The sequence below is a fragment of the Micromys minutus genome, assembly GCF_963924665.1.
Source record: "Micromys minutus genome assembly, chromosome: 18".
Classification (NCBI taxonomy): Eukaryota; Metazoa; Chordata; class Mammalia; order Rodentia; family Muridae; genus Micromys; species Micromys minutus.
In genome coordinates, this window is record NC_137953.1 from 346449 (window position 1) to 364475 (window position 18027).

General features: G+C 49.1%; 1 protein-coding gene across 1 annotated transcript; it reads right to left on the bottom strand.

Annotated features, from left to right (window-relative positions):
- Positions 1-8997: 8997 nt before the first annotated feature.
- Positions 8998-17248, bottom strand: GATA2 (GATA binding protein 2). Its single transcript, XM_080931928.1, has 6 exons — positions 17113-17248; positions 16212-16484; positions 15161-15802; positions 13441-13586; positions 11338-11463; positions 8998-10808 (listed from the first exon to the last, which is right to left on the bottom strand). Exons 2-6 carry the CDS (start codon positions 16438-16440, stop codon positions 10509-10511), a joined length of 1443 nt encoding a protein of 480 aa, XP_080788054.1. The 5' UTR covers positions 16441-16484; positions 17113-17248; the 3' UTR covers positions 8998-10508.
- Between the last annotated feature and the right edge of the window lie 779 nt (positions 17249-18027).

The window sequence follows — 18027 nt, forward strand, 5'->3', positions numbered from 1 at the left end:
CCAAGAGGGTAGATGTCCTTGTTGGTGCCACTGCTGGTTATATAAGACTCCACTGTAGTGGTGACACAGGTGTCTCTCTGAAATAAGCTACAGAATCTCCACAGCTGTGAAGAGTGAGCAGGGCTGAGCATAAGGGACCTGTCAAGGATGTCACAATCCCTCCCAGCAGAGCCCTGGTTTCCAATGAGTGCCAGTCAGGGATTGCCTTCAGGTCTAGCCTGGTAAGGACAGCAGGGAACCTGGCTGGAGACCTGGCTGGCAACAGAAACCATGAAGTACAAATGTGCAGTTTCAAGTTGGAAGTGTGCCATGAAACATACCAAGGACCACATGGTTACATCACCTACTATGTTTTTGGGTGTCTGAAATATTTCTTAGATTCAAGAGTTAGAAAAATCCTGTGGTAATCTAACCTATGAGAGTGGAGCAGAATAGGCCTGGAAGGTGAACACCTGAGAGGTAAATGGGCTGGAACAGGAGTTAGGGGTTCAAGTTTAAGGTCTTCTGAGTATGAAGTTGAGGGGAAGGGGGACTGTACCAGCATCTTTTCAGAGTTAGAGCTTGTTTCACACCCTGCAGCTACTGTTTAGCCCAGGGTAGCACTGCCCACCCACACTGAGGGAAGGTATTGAGGGAGAGGGAAAAGCAACATTTTTCCCAGGGTTCCCTGGGGAGTCCCAGTGTGTGCAGGGCGTGGGCCTTGAAGGACAGATGGGCTAGGTCAGCAGCTGGCAGGGGCCTCTACCCTCTCCAGGGGAACAACCCTACTATAACTATCCCATTCTGTCCAAGAATTGAGCTACTCCCTTTTCCCATCAGCCTCAGTTTCTCTAGCGTTGTGAACCCAATCTAAGCTGGAATGGGGCGGGGGCAGGAATGGGAAGATGCAGACATGCTTACTAAATGCACAGGCCCATTTCCACTGCCATTCAAAGGAAAAGGACCTGGAAGGAAGGTATTTGTTCAGAGCCATCAGAAGGGTGTATCCACATCGTATGTACTACACACCTGTCAGTCTCCTTGCTGGATGGCCTCTTGGAGGAGCCAGTGAATACTTGCCTCTTGTTGCCCTTATAGCAGGTTTGGAAGGTTCTGTGTTGTTTTACTGATATGCATTCCAAAAGGCTAAGCCATTTGCTCAAGGGTGCACAGCAAGGAAGAGGATAGTCTTGTCTGAATTCACCCCGATTCCTTCAGATCTGTACAACCTTGAGTGACGTTGTAGGATGTCAGAGAGACCCTCAGGGCCTTCAAGAAAGAAGTCTGTTAAGTTACTTCCATATGGGGATGCTCCAAGGGTTATAGAGAGGTTCTTCTGGAAGTGCAGGAGGAATGGACAGCCGGGAGCTAAGCAATTTTCTGCTATTTAAATGACAGAATGGTTAACTACTAGGAATACACCAAAGCATTAGCATGTCTGTAAAGTAAAATGGTCCTTCCAGACTAGCAGTGGCCACTTCTGTTCTGTTTTGCTAGGTATCGTCCTAGACATTTTTCTACTTTTATTAAGTGTGTGTGTGTGTGTGTGTGTGTGTGTGTGTGTGTGTGTGTGTGTGTGTATGATATGGAAGGTGTTGTGTGACAAAACTTTTCCTGGGGAGACCTAACACACATGTTTACCCACCCCAAATAGGGAGCCCATGATGGACCAAAGTAAGGATACCACCAACATCCAACTTGGTGAGCCAAAGAGTTATATTAGGGTTACTTACATGATGGTGAGGGGTGACTTACAGGAGCAGAAATGACTCAGAGATAACTGCATCACCAAAGCCCACCCCAGCATGGGTAATGGCTCACAAAACTCTGAACCGGAGCACACTTCACAGCCTGCAGGCACAGGTCAGGGTGGAGGGTGTCCTTTCCAGGAAGAGGTGTAAACTTCTTCCAGGCAGCTCGGCAGGTTTCTGCTTCTTCCTGGCAGCTATTCTGGTCTCCTAGTTTTCCTTGTGTTGCTCATCTAAGAGAGATTCTCAGCTTTTATTGCTTACTCTGGCAGAAAGGGGCCAAGTGAATTTGGTCAGTTTTGGGGACTTCCTGAATATATCTTGAGTTGTTTACCTTCCTGCTTGAGGAGCTTCCCTACAGAACAGAATATTTCAGTGTTGGCGGAAACTGTTGTACAACAGAGGATTAGACTCTGGACTTCACATGGTAAATCAGCACTCCCCTTTAGAGCTATATCCCTAGTTCAACACAAACATTTTTTTTATTTTTAAGTAATATTTTGGTTCATACATAAAGACTGAAATTGAACATATAGTGTATGTTCAACTGGTGGTTTGTTGACTTCTTTGAGACAGGTTATAAAAGTCTCAGGCTGGCTTCAAACTTGTTTTGTAGCAGTTTGGAGCAGCTGGCCTAGAATTTCTGACCCTTTTGCCTCTGTCCTTCCAGGTTTAGATTGTATCACCACAACAGATGTGTTGAAATAAAAAAAAAAAAAAACATCATAATTTGGCCTACTGGTACATAGCTGTGATCTCAGACACTCATAAGGCTGAGGCAGGGGGATTCAAAAAGTTCTAGGACAGCCTGAACAATTCAGTGAGATTTATTTTTTGTCTCAAAAAGAAAGAAAGAAAGAAAGAAAGAAAGAAGGAAGGAAGGAAGGAAGGAAGGAAGGAAGGAAGGAAGGAAGGAAAGAAGGAAAAAAGGAAGGAAGAAAGAAAGAGAGAAAGAAAGGAAAGGAGAAAAAGGAAAAAGAGTAGACCATCATGCCTAGAATACACCAGGGTTTAGTCTTAAACCCAGAGCTGAACGGAACAGTCCCACAGACTGCTGTATACAGAACAATGGGCCTTGTTTTATTCTTTCTAGCACTTTGTCATATGCTAGCAGGTCCAGGGACCATTTGGATCCTGGTCACTTCTAGGGATACACAGTCATGCAGGGGGTTTGTTTCTACAATGGCCCATTGTAGTGAACCCTCAGGAGCCAGTACTAAGGTTGGGGTTGGGGAGTGGCTCATCAACACCTCACTGAGATCCCATACTTGTAAGACAGCTTTCTGTCTGCACTTGCCTGAATGTGTGGGGACTTATGTGTACCTTCTCTGTGTTCTCCTTTAGAAGGTGGGTGAGCTGTTTCATACTTTATCCTAGTCATTGTTATTTCTTATACCAATCTCACTGTGTAGCCTGGCTGATCTGGAACTCACTATGTAGACTATGCTGGCCTCAAACTCACGATCTGCCTGTTTCTGCCTCCTGAGTGTTGAGATTAAATGACTTTATCATTCTATATTTTGTAGTCTGGGTCTTTACATATTTTGAAAATGTGTCTCCTAGTCGGCAAACATAATTTCAAACATCAATAATTAATTTTGAACACTAATCCTTCTATTGTTTAAGTTATTTAACTTCATTTTGGAACCTTTGGAAGATAGAAGGAAAATTCCCATCCCATAGAAGTTACCTTTTGTTAACTAACTTCCAGGAAAGATTGTCATGGTAACTACAACTTAGTGTTGTGATTCTCATTTGCAATGCCTCAAAATTCTCACTACCAACCAGACCCAGAACTTCCCAGACCAGTATGGTGTGCATGCCCAGTTCTTGGAAGGTAGAGACCAGAGGATCAGGAATTCCAAGGCCATCCCGAGCTACAGGAGACCCCATTTAAAATTTATCTTCAGAACATTCCCGTCTTCTCCACCAAAGCCCCCCATCCAGCACTACCCTCTCCACAGATGCTGGTGCCCACATGTTGTTCTGCCTCTGTGAACCCTTGGCTCTGGAGATCCTCAAGCATGGAGGATCATCACATTGTACTGGGGCTGGCTGTCTTTTCCTGGCATAGTGTCTTTTCAGTAGCATGTATTATCAGTGCCTTCCTTCTAAAAGTTGAGTGGCCACCTTCTTTGGTTAGCCTCAGCTTATGTCCCTCCTTACAATGGACCCCTGGGTAGCCATCACCTTTTAGTTACAGTAAAGTGCTTCTGTGAATGTAGTATAGGGACGCCTGCCTGAGTCCCTGCTTTCTTTTCTTTGGGGTGTCTACTCTTGCCAACCCCCTACTTTTTAAAAACATTTATTTTATACATGTGTTTTGCCTGTATACATGTTCACACATCAACAGTGCCTGGGGAAGCTGGAGAAAAGCATCAGACCTCCTACAACTAGAGTTATAGACAGCTGTGACACCATGTTGTGGCTCACCACAGGCCTCTGCAAAAGTAGCAACTTCTCTTAACTTCAGATCATGGCTCTAGCACCCTCAACCCTTCCCTTTAAAATAGTAGTAGGAGTAATAAAAGTAATAACAAATAATAGTTATTACTATACTGTTGTTATTATTGTTATTATTACTACTATTTTTATTTCTGTTGTAGTCAGTATTGTTTTGGGTCTTTTTCCCTTCTTTCTTTTGAGTGTGCATGCACTTGGGTTTATCAAGACTGTCCTAAAAATCTCTGGACCCAAAGTGAGAGTATTTAGATAGCCGTGGAATACTGTGTCCTGAAATGACAATCTATACATTGCTTTTGATTGCCCCATCCCATTTTTTTTTATTCTGCTTCCCCTCCCTGATGTAGAAGAAAATCTTTGTTTGTTTCCAGTGTACTGGTGACAGTTTATCTGGTGTTGGGGGGGAGGACCAAACTGGGCAATCCAGCCAGATAGGTTGTAATGGTTGGTCCCAAGATTGTATCTTTAGGGTTAGGGTGTGGCTTGTCTGGCACACAGGAGGCCTTGAGTTCCATATCTAGTACAACAGAACATAAGAAAAAGGTCCAATCATAAACAACAACAATAACAGCAATGACAAAAACTGAAGTATATGATATGTATGGTATTGCCAAGACTCAATATCCCCAAGATCCAGGTAGGCACAGGACCTAGTAACCTACATCCCTCATTAGGAGAGACAGAGAGGAAGTGAGCCAGGCTCTGGGTATTTTTATATGAATCTCCTCATCCCAAATCTCTTTTGCACAGATTTGGGTACCACAGTTACCTACTACCTTGTAAATCACAGTGTATGTTTAGGCTCATCTGGGTCCCTGCAGATCTGCCTGTCCTCACAGCCATGGCAGCAGAATCTAGAACAACTTTTCACATGTAACATACAACATGCTACCCATGCACTCACATGTACCACACAACATGTTTCCCATACACTCACATGTAATATACAACATGTTCTACATGCACTCACATGTAACATACAATGTGCTCCCCAAACAATCACATGTACATATATAAGCCCTCCCAATACACTCACATGTAATACACATTATGCTCTTCATGCACTCACATGTAATACACAACCCCTCCCCATGAATTTACATGTTCATACACAAGCCCTCCCAATGCACTCACATGTAATACATAACATGTTCCCCATACACTCACATGTAATACACAACCCCTCCCCACACACTCAAATGTACATACACAAGTTACACATTCCATTTTTCCTTAAACATCAGGCTGATTCTGTTGACTTGCCTGTCTTTCCAGATGAAGTTTGGAATTGTTTGGGTTTTTTATTACTGTTGTTGTCTTTTTTAAAAAAAATCAAATTGTTTTTCCTCATAAACTCATTGAGGATCCACCCATCTTGGGAATGGCTCCAAACTAAAGGTCTTCTTCCCAGCCTCAGGTAAGCTGGTCCTATCCTGTAGTGGAGAGCAGGCATTCCTCCTAAATTCTCCCTGGGGCTGTGTTCCCTGCTGAGGCCCTTGGATTGGTCAGTGAGATCCCTTCCCTCCTCTGGTGACAGTTCACCAGGAGACAGGAGCTGACTGAGAAGAACAGAACTGGTCCCTAAAGGTCACACAAAAGGTTTGGTTTCTACTGGGGAAAATGGTAGTAAGAAGCCAGACTTGGAAGCATCCCAGAAGAGGAAGGGAGGGAGGGCCTGAGCTGGCCAGCCCCACCTGGGTGCAAACAGATGGAACAAAGACTTGCTCCACCCTGGCTGCTCTGGTGCAGATCTTGTGGGATCATAAAGACAGTGGTCACCCTGCTGAAGGCAGCCACTTGTGGCTCCTGGTCTGCCTGAGTGCTTTGTCCACAAATTTCTTATTTTTACTGGGCAATGACTGAGTATTGGGAAGGTAATGGGCTAATCGCTATATGAAGAATACATACTGAGACCAGGAGCCCCCTGAGCCTAGACTTCCAAGCAGCTTGTTTGAGCCTTGTGAGCCTGTGGTCCTCAGTGTTCATACCACCCACTACCTTTCTCACGTTGGCCCACACTGCACTGACTCCTCCTCCTCACAGGTAGTCCTTAAGCTCAATGGGCAAGCATGCATGAAGAATGAACCTATTGAACAGAGAGAGGGGATAACCTCTCTCAAGAATGCTTTGGTGTTCTTGGGTGTACACAGAGGGAAGTCACTTACCTGCACAGAGAGAAGTGTGCTGGCTTCCTCCTGGCCTGCCTCCCAGCACCTGAGACTGTACCTGGAATGAAGTTTCCAAATTTTTGGGCTAACAGAACAAAGGAAATAAAAGCCAGGTCATCATGGCCTCTTGTAAACTCTGAGTTCTGGGATTGGCTCCTGGCTTTTGGGTGCTCTGGTAAGCTCCAGGAGCTTTACATTCCAGATATCAGGTTCTAGGCTTCATATGTTGGGATCTTAATTCTGACACTGGGCTACAAGCCTTACTTCTAGGTTCTGAGCTCCACGAGTGCTCTAGATGTGGAACCCAGCTCTGCACTCTGTGGTTCTGAATGTGAAAGTCCCATGCTCTGAGCTATTTATGTTGGATGTGAGTGTCCAGACTCTAGACGCTGTTTTTGAGCTACAGATTCCTAAGTTTTTTTAGTCCAGAGCTGTAATTCTTTATTCTTTTAGTTTAAACTACAGGTTATAGAGCAGCGATTCTCTACCTTCTTAATGCTATAACCCTTTAATATTGTTCCTCATGTTATGGTGACCCTGAACCATGAAATTACTTTGTTGCTACTTTATAAGGGTAATTTTACTACTATTATAAAATATAATGTAAATATCTGATATGTAGGATATCTGATATGTGACCCCTACGAAAGGGTTGTTCAACTCCAAAAGAGGTTGTGACCCACAGGTTGAGAACCACTGTTTAGAAGGTCTGTTTAGAACTTGGGCCTGGCCTGACAAGTTTGCTCCAAGCAAGAACATTACATCCTCTGGAGGATGTAGGGGTTTGTTCTCACAGCGTCCATAATTGTATGTGAAAAAAGGGGGTTGTTAACAGCACACAAACATGCACACACATGCATGCATAACCCATTCCTGAATCCATCTGCTGTCGAACACACAACCCTGTAGCTGAGACCTGGGGACAAGACAGAAAGTTGTTCCTGGGCGTCACTGTGGCTGTAGCTAGCAGGAGGCCAAAAGGCCAGTGTGGTAGTCCTGTGGAAAAACACAGCAGCCCAACTAAGCTCCTTCAGGTGCCTATTCTGCAGGGAAATATGAGGGCATGGTAATGGTGGCATTCCAGGGTAGTAGTAGTATCCTGAGGCCAAAGCCCTGGAGATACTATCTTACTACACCCTGATGGACTGTAACACTTTGACAATGGTGCTGGCCCTTGCTAGGGATATTTGCTTTTACTATGTGAGATAGCCCAGCAGTCTGATTCAGGAGAAAAACCCCCAGGTGTGGATAGATGTTTGTACTGTTGAGGAACAAGAATGTTGATAGCAATAGCAGTCAATGGGGACTCTAGTGAAGAGACCCAAGAGGCTAGAGATGATGAGCAGAGATCAGCTACTGACCAGGGACACATGCTCGGCAGCTAGAATCTGAGAGGGCTTTATCCAAGAAGGTGTGGACAAACAATGATGACCAGGAGTCAGCTCAGAGGTTTCAAGCAAGACTATGGTTGACTGGATATATTATGGTCAGGGGCATGGGAGACTCAGGATTTGGGGTTACTAGGATCATGAGGTCTTTGGTGCTTGAAGATGAGAGACTGGTGATTAGAAACTTATGGGATATATTTGGATCAACAGCACTAGTGACCCTAAAATGCAGTAACCAGATACACCAATTACTGATTATTAACTAGAGACTAGTTAGGAAAGCTAGTGGCCAGAAGTATGGGGTTTAAAGGGATTTGGGAGAATGGGAGTGCTAGAGTCAGACTTTGACACTTATAACAGGATCATGGTAACTGGAGGTGAGCTCTCAGGGGCATTAGTACCAGAGCATCAGAGAAAATGTGGCTGTGAGAGGGTGTGGTTACTAGGCACTAGGCGATCAGAGGCTAGTGATCGAGGATCACTGTTAAAGAAGCAATGAGTGACCAGTCATAATGGCCATATGTCAACTTTTCAGGAGGTAAAGTCGAAAGATTCATAGTGCTTACATGTTTGAAGCCAGCCTGAGCAATATAGAGACCCCACAATTCAAATTCACACACACACACACATACACACACATCACCAATGACACTATTGGTGGCCTGCATCTGTCCACACATTGGCCATGAGAAGCTTTCTTGATGAGAGACAGATTCTAGGCATGTGACTATTGACAATTACAATATTACTGACAGGGATGACTGGTGACTCCATTGTGTACAGAATAGTGACTGAACACATCACTGACCAAATACATACTGGCAATCGGTTAGCAGTCACTAAGGGCATGATGGCAGATGCATTCATTAGGAATATTGGTAGCAGTGGTTGTCCTGGATCATTGGTCAGAGACAGCAATCTGTGAAGGGGTGATCAAGTATGTCAATGAACAGATTTGGCAACCTGGTACCCTAGAAGCCAGAGCTGATCACACTGGAGAGATCTGAGTGTGGCCAAGTCAGCTAATGGTTCTATAAGAAGCCCAAAGCAGATACCTTGCTTGGTCTCTCAGAAGAACACAGACTGAAGAAGAGTCCTGTCCATCCCCTGGGCCATAGAAGAGGAGGCTTTAGCCAAATGGGTCTTTTTCTGACAGTCAGAGACAGCAGACACAAGGCCACCAGACAGCTTAAACCCCACCAAGGGTGTAGGGAGTCCCAGGGACCCATTTACCAGGCTATAGCATTCACAAAAAGTATTTTATTATTTTTAACAGTATTCACTTTAAAGGAATAAGAGAGTAGTAGTAGCATACAATTTTTACAGACAATATTTAAATGTTGTACACAGTTAACAATAACTTAGGTCACTAATTCAAAAAAAACAAGCCCAAAACAAAAACAGAAAGTACTGCTGATTCTTCTCTTATGCGGGAACTAGCACAAAATAAGTTACTTTCGGTTAGGGTGCTCTGCAGCAATTGGACACCAATATTGCACTTGGTTGACTAGTCAGCACAATCTTCTCCCTGGGCTCGGGGCCCCCTTGCTGGCTGCTGCACCACTACCACCACCGCACACAGAATCAAAGCTTGGGACACATTTTATGTACAGCTGTACCTTGAAGGATCCAGCCAGCCACAGCAGAACGGAAGCCTTGGATCACAGGGCCATTGCCTGCCTGCCCCCTCTTCCCCGGAAACCAAGAGCTTAAGATTCCTCCTTGTCCCAGCCTCCTGCTAGGGCTGTGGAACCCAAGAACCATTCAAAGAACTGTGAAGCTCAGCCCTGGTTTGTAGGTTTTATTCTTTTTCATAGTGGGGCTTCTGTGGCAACGTACAATTGACTGGACCCAAAAGTTTCAAAATAAAACCACTCATCAGCGGGTTAAGCTTATGCAGTTTGGTTTTTTTGATTCGAGTATTTTCTTATTTATCGTAGAGTGGGAGGGGATCGAGGGGTTAGCAGAAAGAAAGAAAAAAAAAAGATGTATTTACAGGGTCCAACTGGCTTAGAGCACACACAGGCTGCAGGTTGGCCCATTTGGGTCACACCAGCTTTGGCCTCTGGAAGCCAGGGGAATGATCTGGGAGACGTTTCCCCTTTCCAGAGAATGTTTCCTTCCTGTGACCCAGCCCTGGCCTGGGAATCTGCGCAGGACTGCCTGCAATTGTCTCTGCCCTCTAGGGCTTCGTCAGGGCAGGGGCTACCCTCCAGGCAGGCTGGGAAGAAGGAGGCTCAGGCTGAGGACTAGTAAGCTGCCCCCAAGAGTCCTGACTGATGGCAGTAGGTCCTAGGAAGGACCCAGAGAACACAAACAGCCCATGCCTCTGTGTCTTCATGTTCTTGTAAAAATAAGAGCAAAATAAATTAATTTTTTGCCTACTCCTTTCTCCAAAAAACAGAAAAAGAAAAAAGAAAAAGTTTCATTTTTTTATCCCCAGTCTCCCCCTCTTGCTATAAATCTGTAAACCTGTCCATTTTGCTCTCCAAACACTCTCCGTGAAAACACTTTTCTGGGCAGCACCCAGGGCACACACATGACCTGCAGCCCACTTAGAAATATTCACAGTAATGGCGGCACAAAGCTGGGAGTCCTCCAAGAAGAGGTGGCTTCAGCCAGGCTAGGCTGGCAGGAGGAAGTGGGTCTCTTGGGATGGGCGGGAGCCAAGAGTGCGTCCCACCCATCCTGGGAGTGCCTAGCTTCACTCTGGTTCTGCCAACCACCCTTGATGTCCATGTCTGTCCAGCAGGAGGCTGTGCCTAGCCCATGGCAGTCACCATGCTGGACGGGTGGGGGTGGCCAAAGGAGAGACTGGAGGAGGGGTGGATAGGCGTTGGCGTAGGTAGGATGTGTCCAGAGTGACTAAAAGGTGGGAGATGGCCCACGGGTGCCATGTGTCCAGCCAGGGCAGCCGCACTAAAGGGGGATGACTTCTCCTGCATGCACTTGGATAGCTCCTCAAAACATTCAGCCCCTTTCTTGCTCTTCTTTGACTTGCTGGACATCTTCCGATTTCGGGTCTGGATCCCTTCCTTCTTCATGGTTAGTGGCCTGTTAACCTGGGGGCAGCCACAGAGCCCTTAGGAGAAGTTGCCTACCACACAGATCCCTCAGAACTTTCTCCACGGGTCAAGAGAGGCTGAGTTACAGAGTGACAGGAATTATATCCCCAGAGTGACAGGAATTATACCTTCAGCCAAGCCCCAATGCCACTCACCACGAAGCCTCCTTAAGCCCTCACTGTCACCTTTTAAAGGAAGAGTGTATGGTATAACAACCCAGATAGTTGTTTAAAGACCATGAAATGCTTGCACTGCCCACCTCCTCCAACATCTCTAATCCTCTCCTGCCCCCAAGTTTTCCTAACACAGAGGTGCCAGTTCCCTGCCTCCCTGCCCCCATCGGTCCCACCTCCAAAGCAAAGGCATCCTTCTTACAGGACGCCCTTCTGGCACTCTGGGCTGACCAAGCAGGCTGCCGGCTGTGGCTTCCCAAGCCAAGCCAAGCTGGAGATTGTGGCTGGGGCCGGCTGGCTGGCCAGGCAGCACAAAGAGCTAAGGTCCCTGGGGAGGGGTGGGGTGCACTCACATTGTGCAGTTTGTAGTAGAGGCCACAGGCGTTGCACACAGGGTCCCCATTGGCGTTCCGGCGCCATAAGGTGGTGGTTGTCGTCTGACAATTTGCACAACAGGTGCCCGCTCTCCTGGCAGCAGACTAGGAGAAGAGGAATAGCATTAGCGGCTGTCTCCCACGCCCCACCTTGACCTCCTTCTGGGACCTTAGCACCACCCCCAGCTTCACTGCTTAGCCAGGAGCAGTATGTCCCACAGGGGAATCAAAGCATCTCAAACCGAGAAATTTTAGAATTTGAGATGTAAACTAGTTGGGAATCAAAGAACTTTGGAATAAAGAGCTCTTAGAATCTAAAGGGTTGTCAACACAGAAGGGCAAAGCAGCCACTTCCCCCTAACGGCCCAGCCATCTAATTTCACAGGTAAGGAAACAGGTCTCAAGGAGGCTTTAGTCCTGTGACCATCCTGATTTGCTCTAACTCCAGTTGCTTGCCTCCTCCCCCACTGTTCCCCCGGAAATCCAGAATCCTGGTGAGTCACGGCTGGGAGGCCTTGGCAGCAAGACCCTGTACTGCCCAGAAGAACCCAGAAAACCATGAGGAAGTTTGAGCCCAGGATTAAAATGTGGAGTTGCCCTGTCCTATACAGGAATCTAGGAGTCACCAGGAGAGATTTAAATTAAATTTAATGACAGTCTAAAAACCAAACACTCAGTTCCTTTTATTGCACTAACAGCATTCCTAGCAATCAATAGTCATACTAGCCAGAGGCTTCGAAAGAACTATAGAGCCCACCGCCCAGAAAGCTCTCACCTGCTGCCTTTACCAAGCCCCTAGACCCAGCCCCACAGGAAATGCCAGTCAGAGGTGAGGAGTGGAAGAGAGATCTGGTCTTTAGAAGAAGGATCAAAAGGGGCTGGGAGGTGGAGAGAGAGAGAGAGAGAGAGGCCTTTTCCTAGAATACCGATCATCCTCTCTGCCAAGCCTTCTGCCTCAGGTAAACAGAGCGGTGTTCCTGTGTGTTCCTCCTCACACACCCTACCTCCACCCAACTACTCCTAGCACTGAACTCCACTAGGCAGCCAGTGCGGGGTGGGGGCCAAGTCCAGCTGAGTCCAGAGTGGCCCCGGGCTTGAGCCTGCTCATGGAGGGAACCAGAGCTGGCCTGCCCCTGCCGCGGGGGCAGGGAGGGTGAGTAAGCAGCCTGAAGCTGGAATTCTGACTCAGGGGCCAGCAGCATATCCTCCTTCCACTCCCCCCCCCCCAGCCTGCACCGCCCTCACACTGCTGGGGGGGGAGAAAAAGAAAAGAAAAACGGCCCCAAAGCGGGTGAACGATTTAAACTCATAAATCACTTCACCCTGAAAAAATATATTTATTATTCTTAGCATTTTACACATTATTTGTAGAGTGGAGGGTATTAGAAATTTCAAAACAGCCCAGCGAGAGGCAGGACTGAGTCGAGGTGGCTCTGAAAACTTGCCGGTCCGGAAACAGATACACGAAGTTTCCTTATCTACCGGCTGCAGATGTCCGGATAGGAAACTCCGGCAGGAGATCCGAAAGGACATTTTTTTTTTAAATCACTCAAATGAAAATACACAGTATAGGTGACTCCATGGAAAAATAATAAAGGGCAGGTTTTTTTGGTGGCCGCTGTGTGTTATTTAAATAAAGCGTAGGAGACTGTGAGCTGGGAGGCAAGCGAGGGCGGCCAGAGCAGCCACAGGGAAAAGTACTTCATGGCCCTATTTTTAAAAAGAGTGAATAGAAGGCCAGAGCCTGAGGGTGGGCTGCTAGACCCTGAGCTCTGGGAATCCTTCAGCAGTGATGGGGGTGCCCGGTGGCTGCAGGGAAGGGGGGCTGCGGGGTGGCTGCAGGACAGGAAATTTGGCAGGAAAGAATCCGCCAGAACGAAGACCGACCTGACTGACCCCCCAAATGATTTTACTGATAAGAGAATTTCAGGTGGTGAAGTCTTTGAATTTGAAGTTTTGTTGTTGGATTGTTTTCGGGTTTTTGTTTTGTTTTATTTTCCTCTTCATTTAATTAACTACCAGCTCTGCCTAAGTTGGTGGCCACTGTGGCCTTGCCCTGCCCCATGATGTGCCCATTCCTACCAGCCTCCTCTTGGGCTTGATGAGTGGCCGGTTCTGTCCGTTCATCTTGTGGTAGAGCCCACAGGCATTGCACAGGTAGTGGCCGGTGCCATCCCGTCGCCAGAGAGGGGTGGCTGTGGCCCCACAGTTGACACACTCCCGGCCTTCTGTAGGGGAACAGGAGAGACACAAGGCCTGCTTAGCCTGAGGATCAAGGTTATATTAAGGGAGACCCACCACTAACCTAAAGGGTGACTCAGGAGGTCCCCATAAAAGAAGTCCTGAGTCTTTTAAGGATAAATTCTCATTTCTGATGCTGCTGAGGAAAAACAAAGAGAAACAGCAAGTGCAGGGTTCCAGGGATTCTCAGAGCCAGCAGCAAGATACCGGGAAAAGGAACTAAAGACCAGCTTTACAGAGTACAGGTTACTACTTGCTTGGCTCAGGCCACAGTTGTCTGGGATTGGAGTTTGGGGGAGCCTCTCATCCTCCTCTTCCATTCTATTTCCTCTCACCAGGACTGAGCCAGCATCCCCAAGTCTGTTCCTCATCTCTACCATCAGCCCTTCACTGTCCTAATCTTCCATCTAGGGTCAGGAAACTTTTCTATTCTTCCAGTTCATCCCCCTTTCAGCTAAACCCTTAGGATCCAACGATCAAAGTTGTTTCTAAAATGAAATAAATAAGTTCTTTCACTTTAGGCTAGGTGTCCTCATTTTCCGTTGTTTTTGGCCATCTGGAACTCAAATAAAATACAAAAAAGAAAAAAAAAGAAAAGAAAAGGAAAGAAAGAAAAAGAAAACACGGAAGGGCTACAAAATAGGCTGAGACTTTGCAAAAAGGCAAAGTTGCTGGTCTTGGAAGAGCAGGAGTTAGAGTCAAGCTGGGGCTGAAGTTCAGTGGAGTGGGTGCTTAGTGGCTCGGTACCCAGGAAATTCTTCCTGATCTAGTTCGAACTAAGTCACCAAGAGAAGTTGGTTCCTCAACTCAGAAATAAACTTGGGAGGAAGCCTTCCCCCTCCCTTGCTAAAAGCTAAGGGAAGGAGCCTCAGAGCCACGGGTTATTGCCCGAGGGCCATATGGCTGGACAAACCCAGCTGGATCCAGCTGCAGCTGGCAAAGGGGTGCAGGCACCCGCACAGGTTCTCACTCCTACCCTCAGGGAGAAGGATCAGGGTCACTAGGATACAAACAGACCTTGGGAATTTTGCTTTGGGGAAATCTCCAAGGAAATCTGGAGTCACTGCAATCCTAAAACTGGACTAGTAGAGTTAGAGAACCAGATTCCTTTAGGGCCTGGATCTCGGCAGTGCCCGCAGCACGAACACACGCTCACAGATACACGTACACATAAGTATGCACTGACTCCTTCCCTCACCTACATCCTCTGTTCTCTCCCACACCCAGTCACGAGGCTGCTCTGTTTCAGCTGAACATTTGGGGAGGAGACAGGGAATCACATTCTGAGTATTAGATGATACTTGCCAACCTTGGAGAGGGGGCATTGAGAAGTGAGGAGAGGAGCTGAACATTGGGGTTACTAGGAGCACTCAAGGGCAGGGTGACAGTTTTGGGGTTTTCTTCCTCTCCACAGGGAGCTTCAAATGCCTGTGGACTATCAGAGAGGACAGCCACCCATTCTTAAATTAGGCGCCCTAGCATGGCTTCTCTAGCAGACCACAACCCCTTTTACAGAGGCCCACCACACCCACAGGCCCTGAAGTCCCACACCTATCTTTACCTGAGCAGGATCTAGCCTTGCTTCGCTGCTTAGGGGTGAAGCTGGAGGCTGGGCCACCCAGGAAGCCTCCCGGATGGAAGAGCCCGCTGCCATAGTCATGAGCTGAGGCAGGCACATAGGAGGGATAGGTGGGTATTGGGTGGTGTGTTGCAGGCTGGGTGCCCATGGTAGCTAGGCCCGGACGCAGGGGACTGCCACCTTCCATCTTCATGCTCTCAGACAGTGATACTTGGTACTTGATGCCATCCTTGTCCTCACCCCGGGCTACACTACCCCCTGCAGAAGATGAGGCTGGGGAAGCAGCTCCTGTGGTGCTGGGGTCTGGAGACACTTCTTTGGGTGGCGTGGGTGGGAAGCCGAAGAGATGGGAGCCTGAGTGGGCTGCAGTGGGGGTGAGGGAGGCTACGGAGCTTCCACTGCCTCCCCCGCTCCCACCTGCAGCCCCTGGGTACACAGACAGAGGCCCTCCGGGTGCTCCAGCAGCTGACGGGTGCAGCGGGGTCTTGGAGAACGGGCTGACGGTCCAGGGACTGTGGTGATGGGCAGCAGCGGCAGAGAGAGCTGCTTTACCCCCGTCCAGCCATGGCAAGCCTGGGCTGTGCAACAAGTGTGGACGGCACATCTGGCCTCCGGTGAGACGGGCTGCAGCAGAGAAAGGGTGAGGGTGATCAGGGGTTTCAGAGCACACAGGCATACAGGATCACAACTCAGGGAACTACCATCAGCAGCCCCACCCTTTAAAACATCAGAAACATTACACTTTAGCCTGTAATCATCAGCAATGTCAGTAAAAGGCCGAAGGACAAGTGACACAGCAACCCTACCAGACAGGACCCAGAAGGAGCCCCTCCAAGACAGTTGGAAATGGGCCGAAACCCTACAGGTCCCAGACCCTCCCCAAGAAGTCACTGCCTCCACCTTCCTAGGCCCGATTTCGCAGCTGCTCAGATTCCTGTGGATTCCACATCCGGGAAGCTGCTATAGGCCGTCCTCCCCTCCAAGGCCTGGCGCGGGCGCCAGTCTTCCAGAAACCCCGAGGGCCAAAACTCACCATGCGCTGGGCTGTAGGAAACGCGCGCGCGCGCGTGGGCTGGATTGGCGTAGTAGGGGTTGCCCTGCGAGTCGAGATGGTTGAAGAAGACATCCACCTCGTCGGGGGGCAGCAGCTGTGCCGGCTCCATGTAGTTGTGCGCCAGGCCCGGATGGTGCGAGTCGGGGTGCTGCGCATTCAATACGGCGGGGTGCGCCATCCAGCGAGGCTGCTCAGGCGCCACCTCCATGGTCCACTAGTGCAGCTTGAGATCCAAGCGAAGGTGGGGCGGCCCTGGATAACAGAGGGGATGTAAGGGACACTGCCGCCTTCTGATACCTCATCCCCAAAGTCGGTGTCTTGAGAGCAAAGGCGCTCCATCGGAGCTTCACTGAGGGCCAGTCCCGGGTGGGAGGAAAGCGCAAGGTTTAAAACGAAAGGAAGGTGAAGGAAGGGGTTCAGTCTGAGATGCTCGCTGAAAAACTCGCATTCCCACAGACACACACGCATGCACAGGAGGTCACACACAGGGATAGGTCCTGACACCGGTGACCCCAAAAAACGCACGCAGAACTGAAACCGGGTTCTCACACCATGCCCCTGTCCTCTGGACATACAAACACATAAACTCCGCGACTAAAAGTTAGAGACAATCGCCTAAATATCCATTCTGGGGCGAACGCCTTCACACCCCCCTAACACTTACTTTGACAATGTATACATAAACTAACCCTGACACCACGGGCCACCCCAAGAAAAACGCACACGCAGTTCCTGGGGCTGAGAGCCGATCCCCAATGCACCCTCTAGCAGTTAGCCAACCTCTCTCCAAAGCATAAGAACATAATCGCCCACAGGAGATCCTGGTCTGAGATCCCTCCAACCTAGGAATGCCCACAAACCCGCTGAACCTCAAACTTACACTCGCAGCGGCGCGGGAAAGGGAAGGCTCAGCAGTAGAGAGTAAGGGACACTGGGAGAGCCCAGGTTCGGTGGGCCCAGCGACAGCGCGTCCCAACGCTGGCGGATTCACGGGATAGGGGTGGGGGACAACGCGCGTCTCGGCCTCCGGCCCGCCCGGCTCCGGCCCCTCTGCATCCTCCGGCCGCCCTGGCGCCAGCTGCCGACTCCTGCACAGACATGAAGCGGGGGCCGCGCACGCCTATGAAGCCGGCGCCAGCCAATCAGCGTCGCGCGCCGCCCAGCCTCCGCCCCCCCATTGGCTGCTCCCGCAGCTTCGGCCGCTGGACTTCGGGACTGACCCGCGAGCTGGCCCCCCTAGGCTGCCTGGTCCCCTCCCAGCTCCCTCCCTGCGGTCTCTGATGCCAACGCCCCCCAGGGGACCCTCGTAGCGGGCGGACCCTGCACCCCTCTGGCAGACGCTCGAGTCCTCCAACCTTTGCCCTCCCAGCAACTAGGCACGAACGGGGTCCCTGACTTCCCAGGAGCCGAGACACGCACCTTCTGGTTATTTCTCTGCTGGGACTACAGCTTTCCACTCTCGGGCGGAGCCCCACCTCCCCTATTAAGGACCACAGCCAACACAAGTCCAACTGACTCCCCAAACCCTCTATCCTATCAGGGCTGGCTGTGCAAGGGACGGGTAGGATCGGCACGAGTCTAGGGATTGTGGACCTCCCTAGAGCACCCGAACTCTGGGTACTAGGACACATAAGGCTGTGGTAGACCGATGGTCGCTATCACGCCAGTGGCCCAGGGAGGGGGAAGGACTCCGGGCGTGGCCTTAGAAGACCACCAGGCTGAACTGCCTGGGGCGAGGCCATGAAGCGAAGGACTGGCGCCAGTGTCGGCTGGAGGGAGACTCCCGGGTTATTGG

What these genes read in the sequence shown, in the direction of transcription:
- GATA2 (XM_080931928.1), bottom strand. Translation starts at nt 16,440, where the DNA reads ATGGAGGTGGCGCCTGAGCAGCCTCGCTGGATGGCGCACCCCGCCGTA. An exon ending in CAAGGCTAGATCCTGCTCAG is followed by an intron (nt 13,587 to 15,160) that starts GTAAAGATAGGT and finishes GTTCCCCTACAG; the next exon opens with AAGGCCGGGAGTGTGTCAAC. An exon ending in TCAAGCCCAAGAGGAGGCTG is followed by an intron (nt 11,464 to 13,440) that starts GTAGGAATGGGC and finishes CTCTTCTCCTAG; the next exon opens with TCTGCTGCCAGGAGAGCGGG.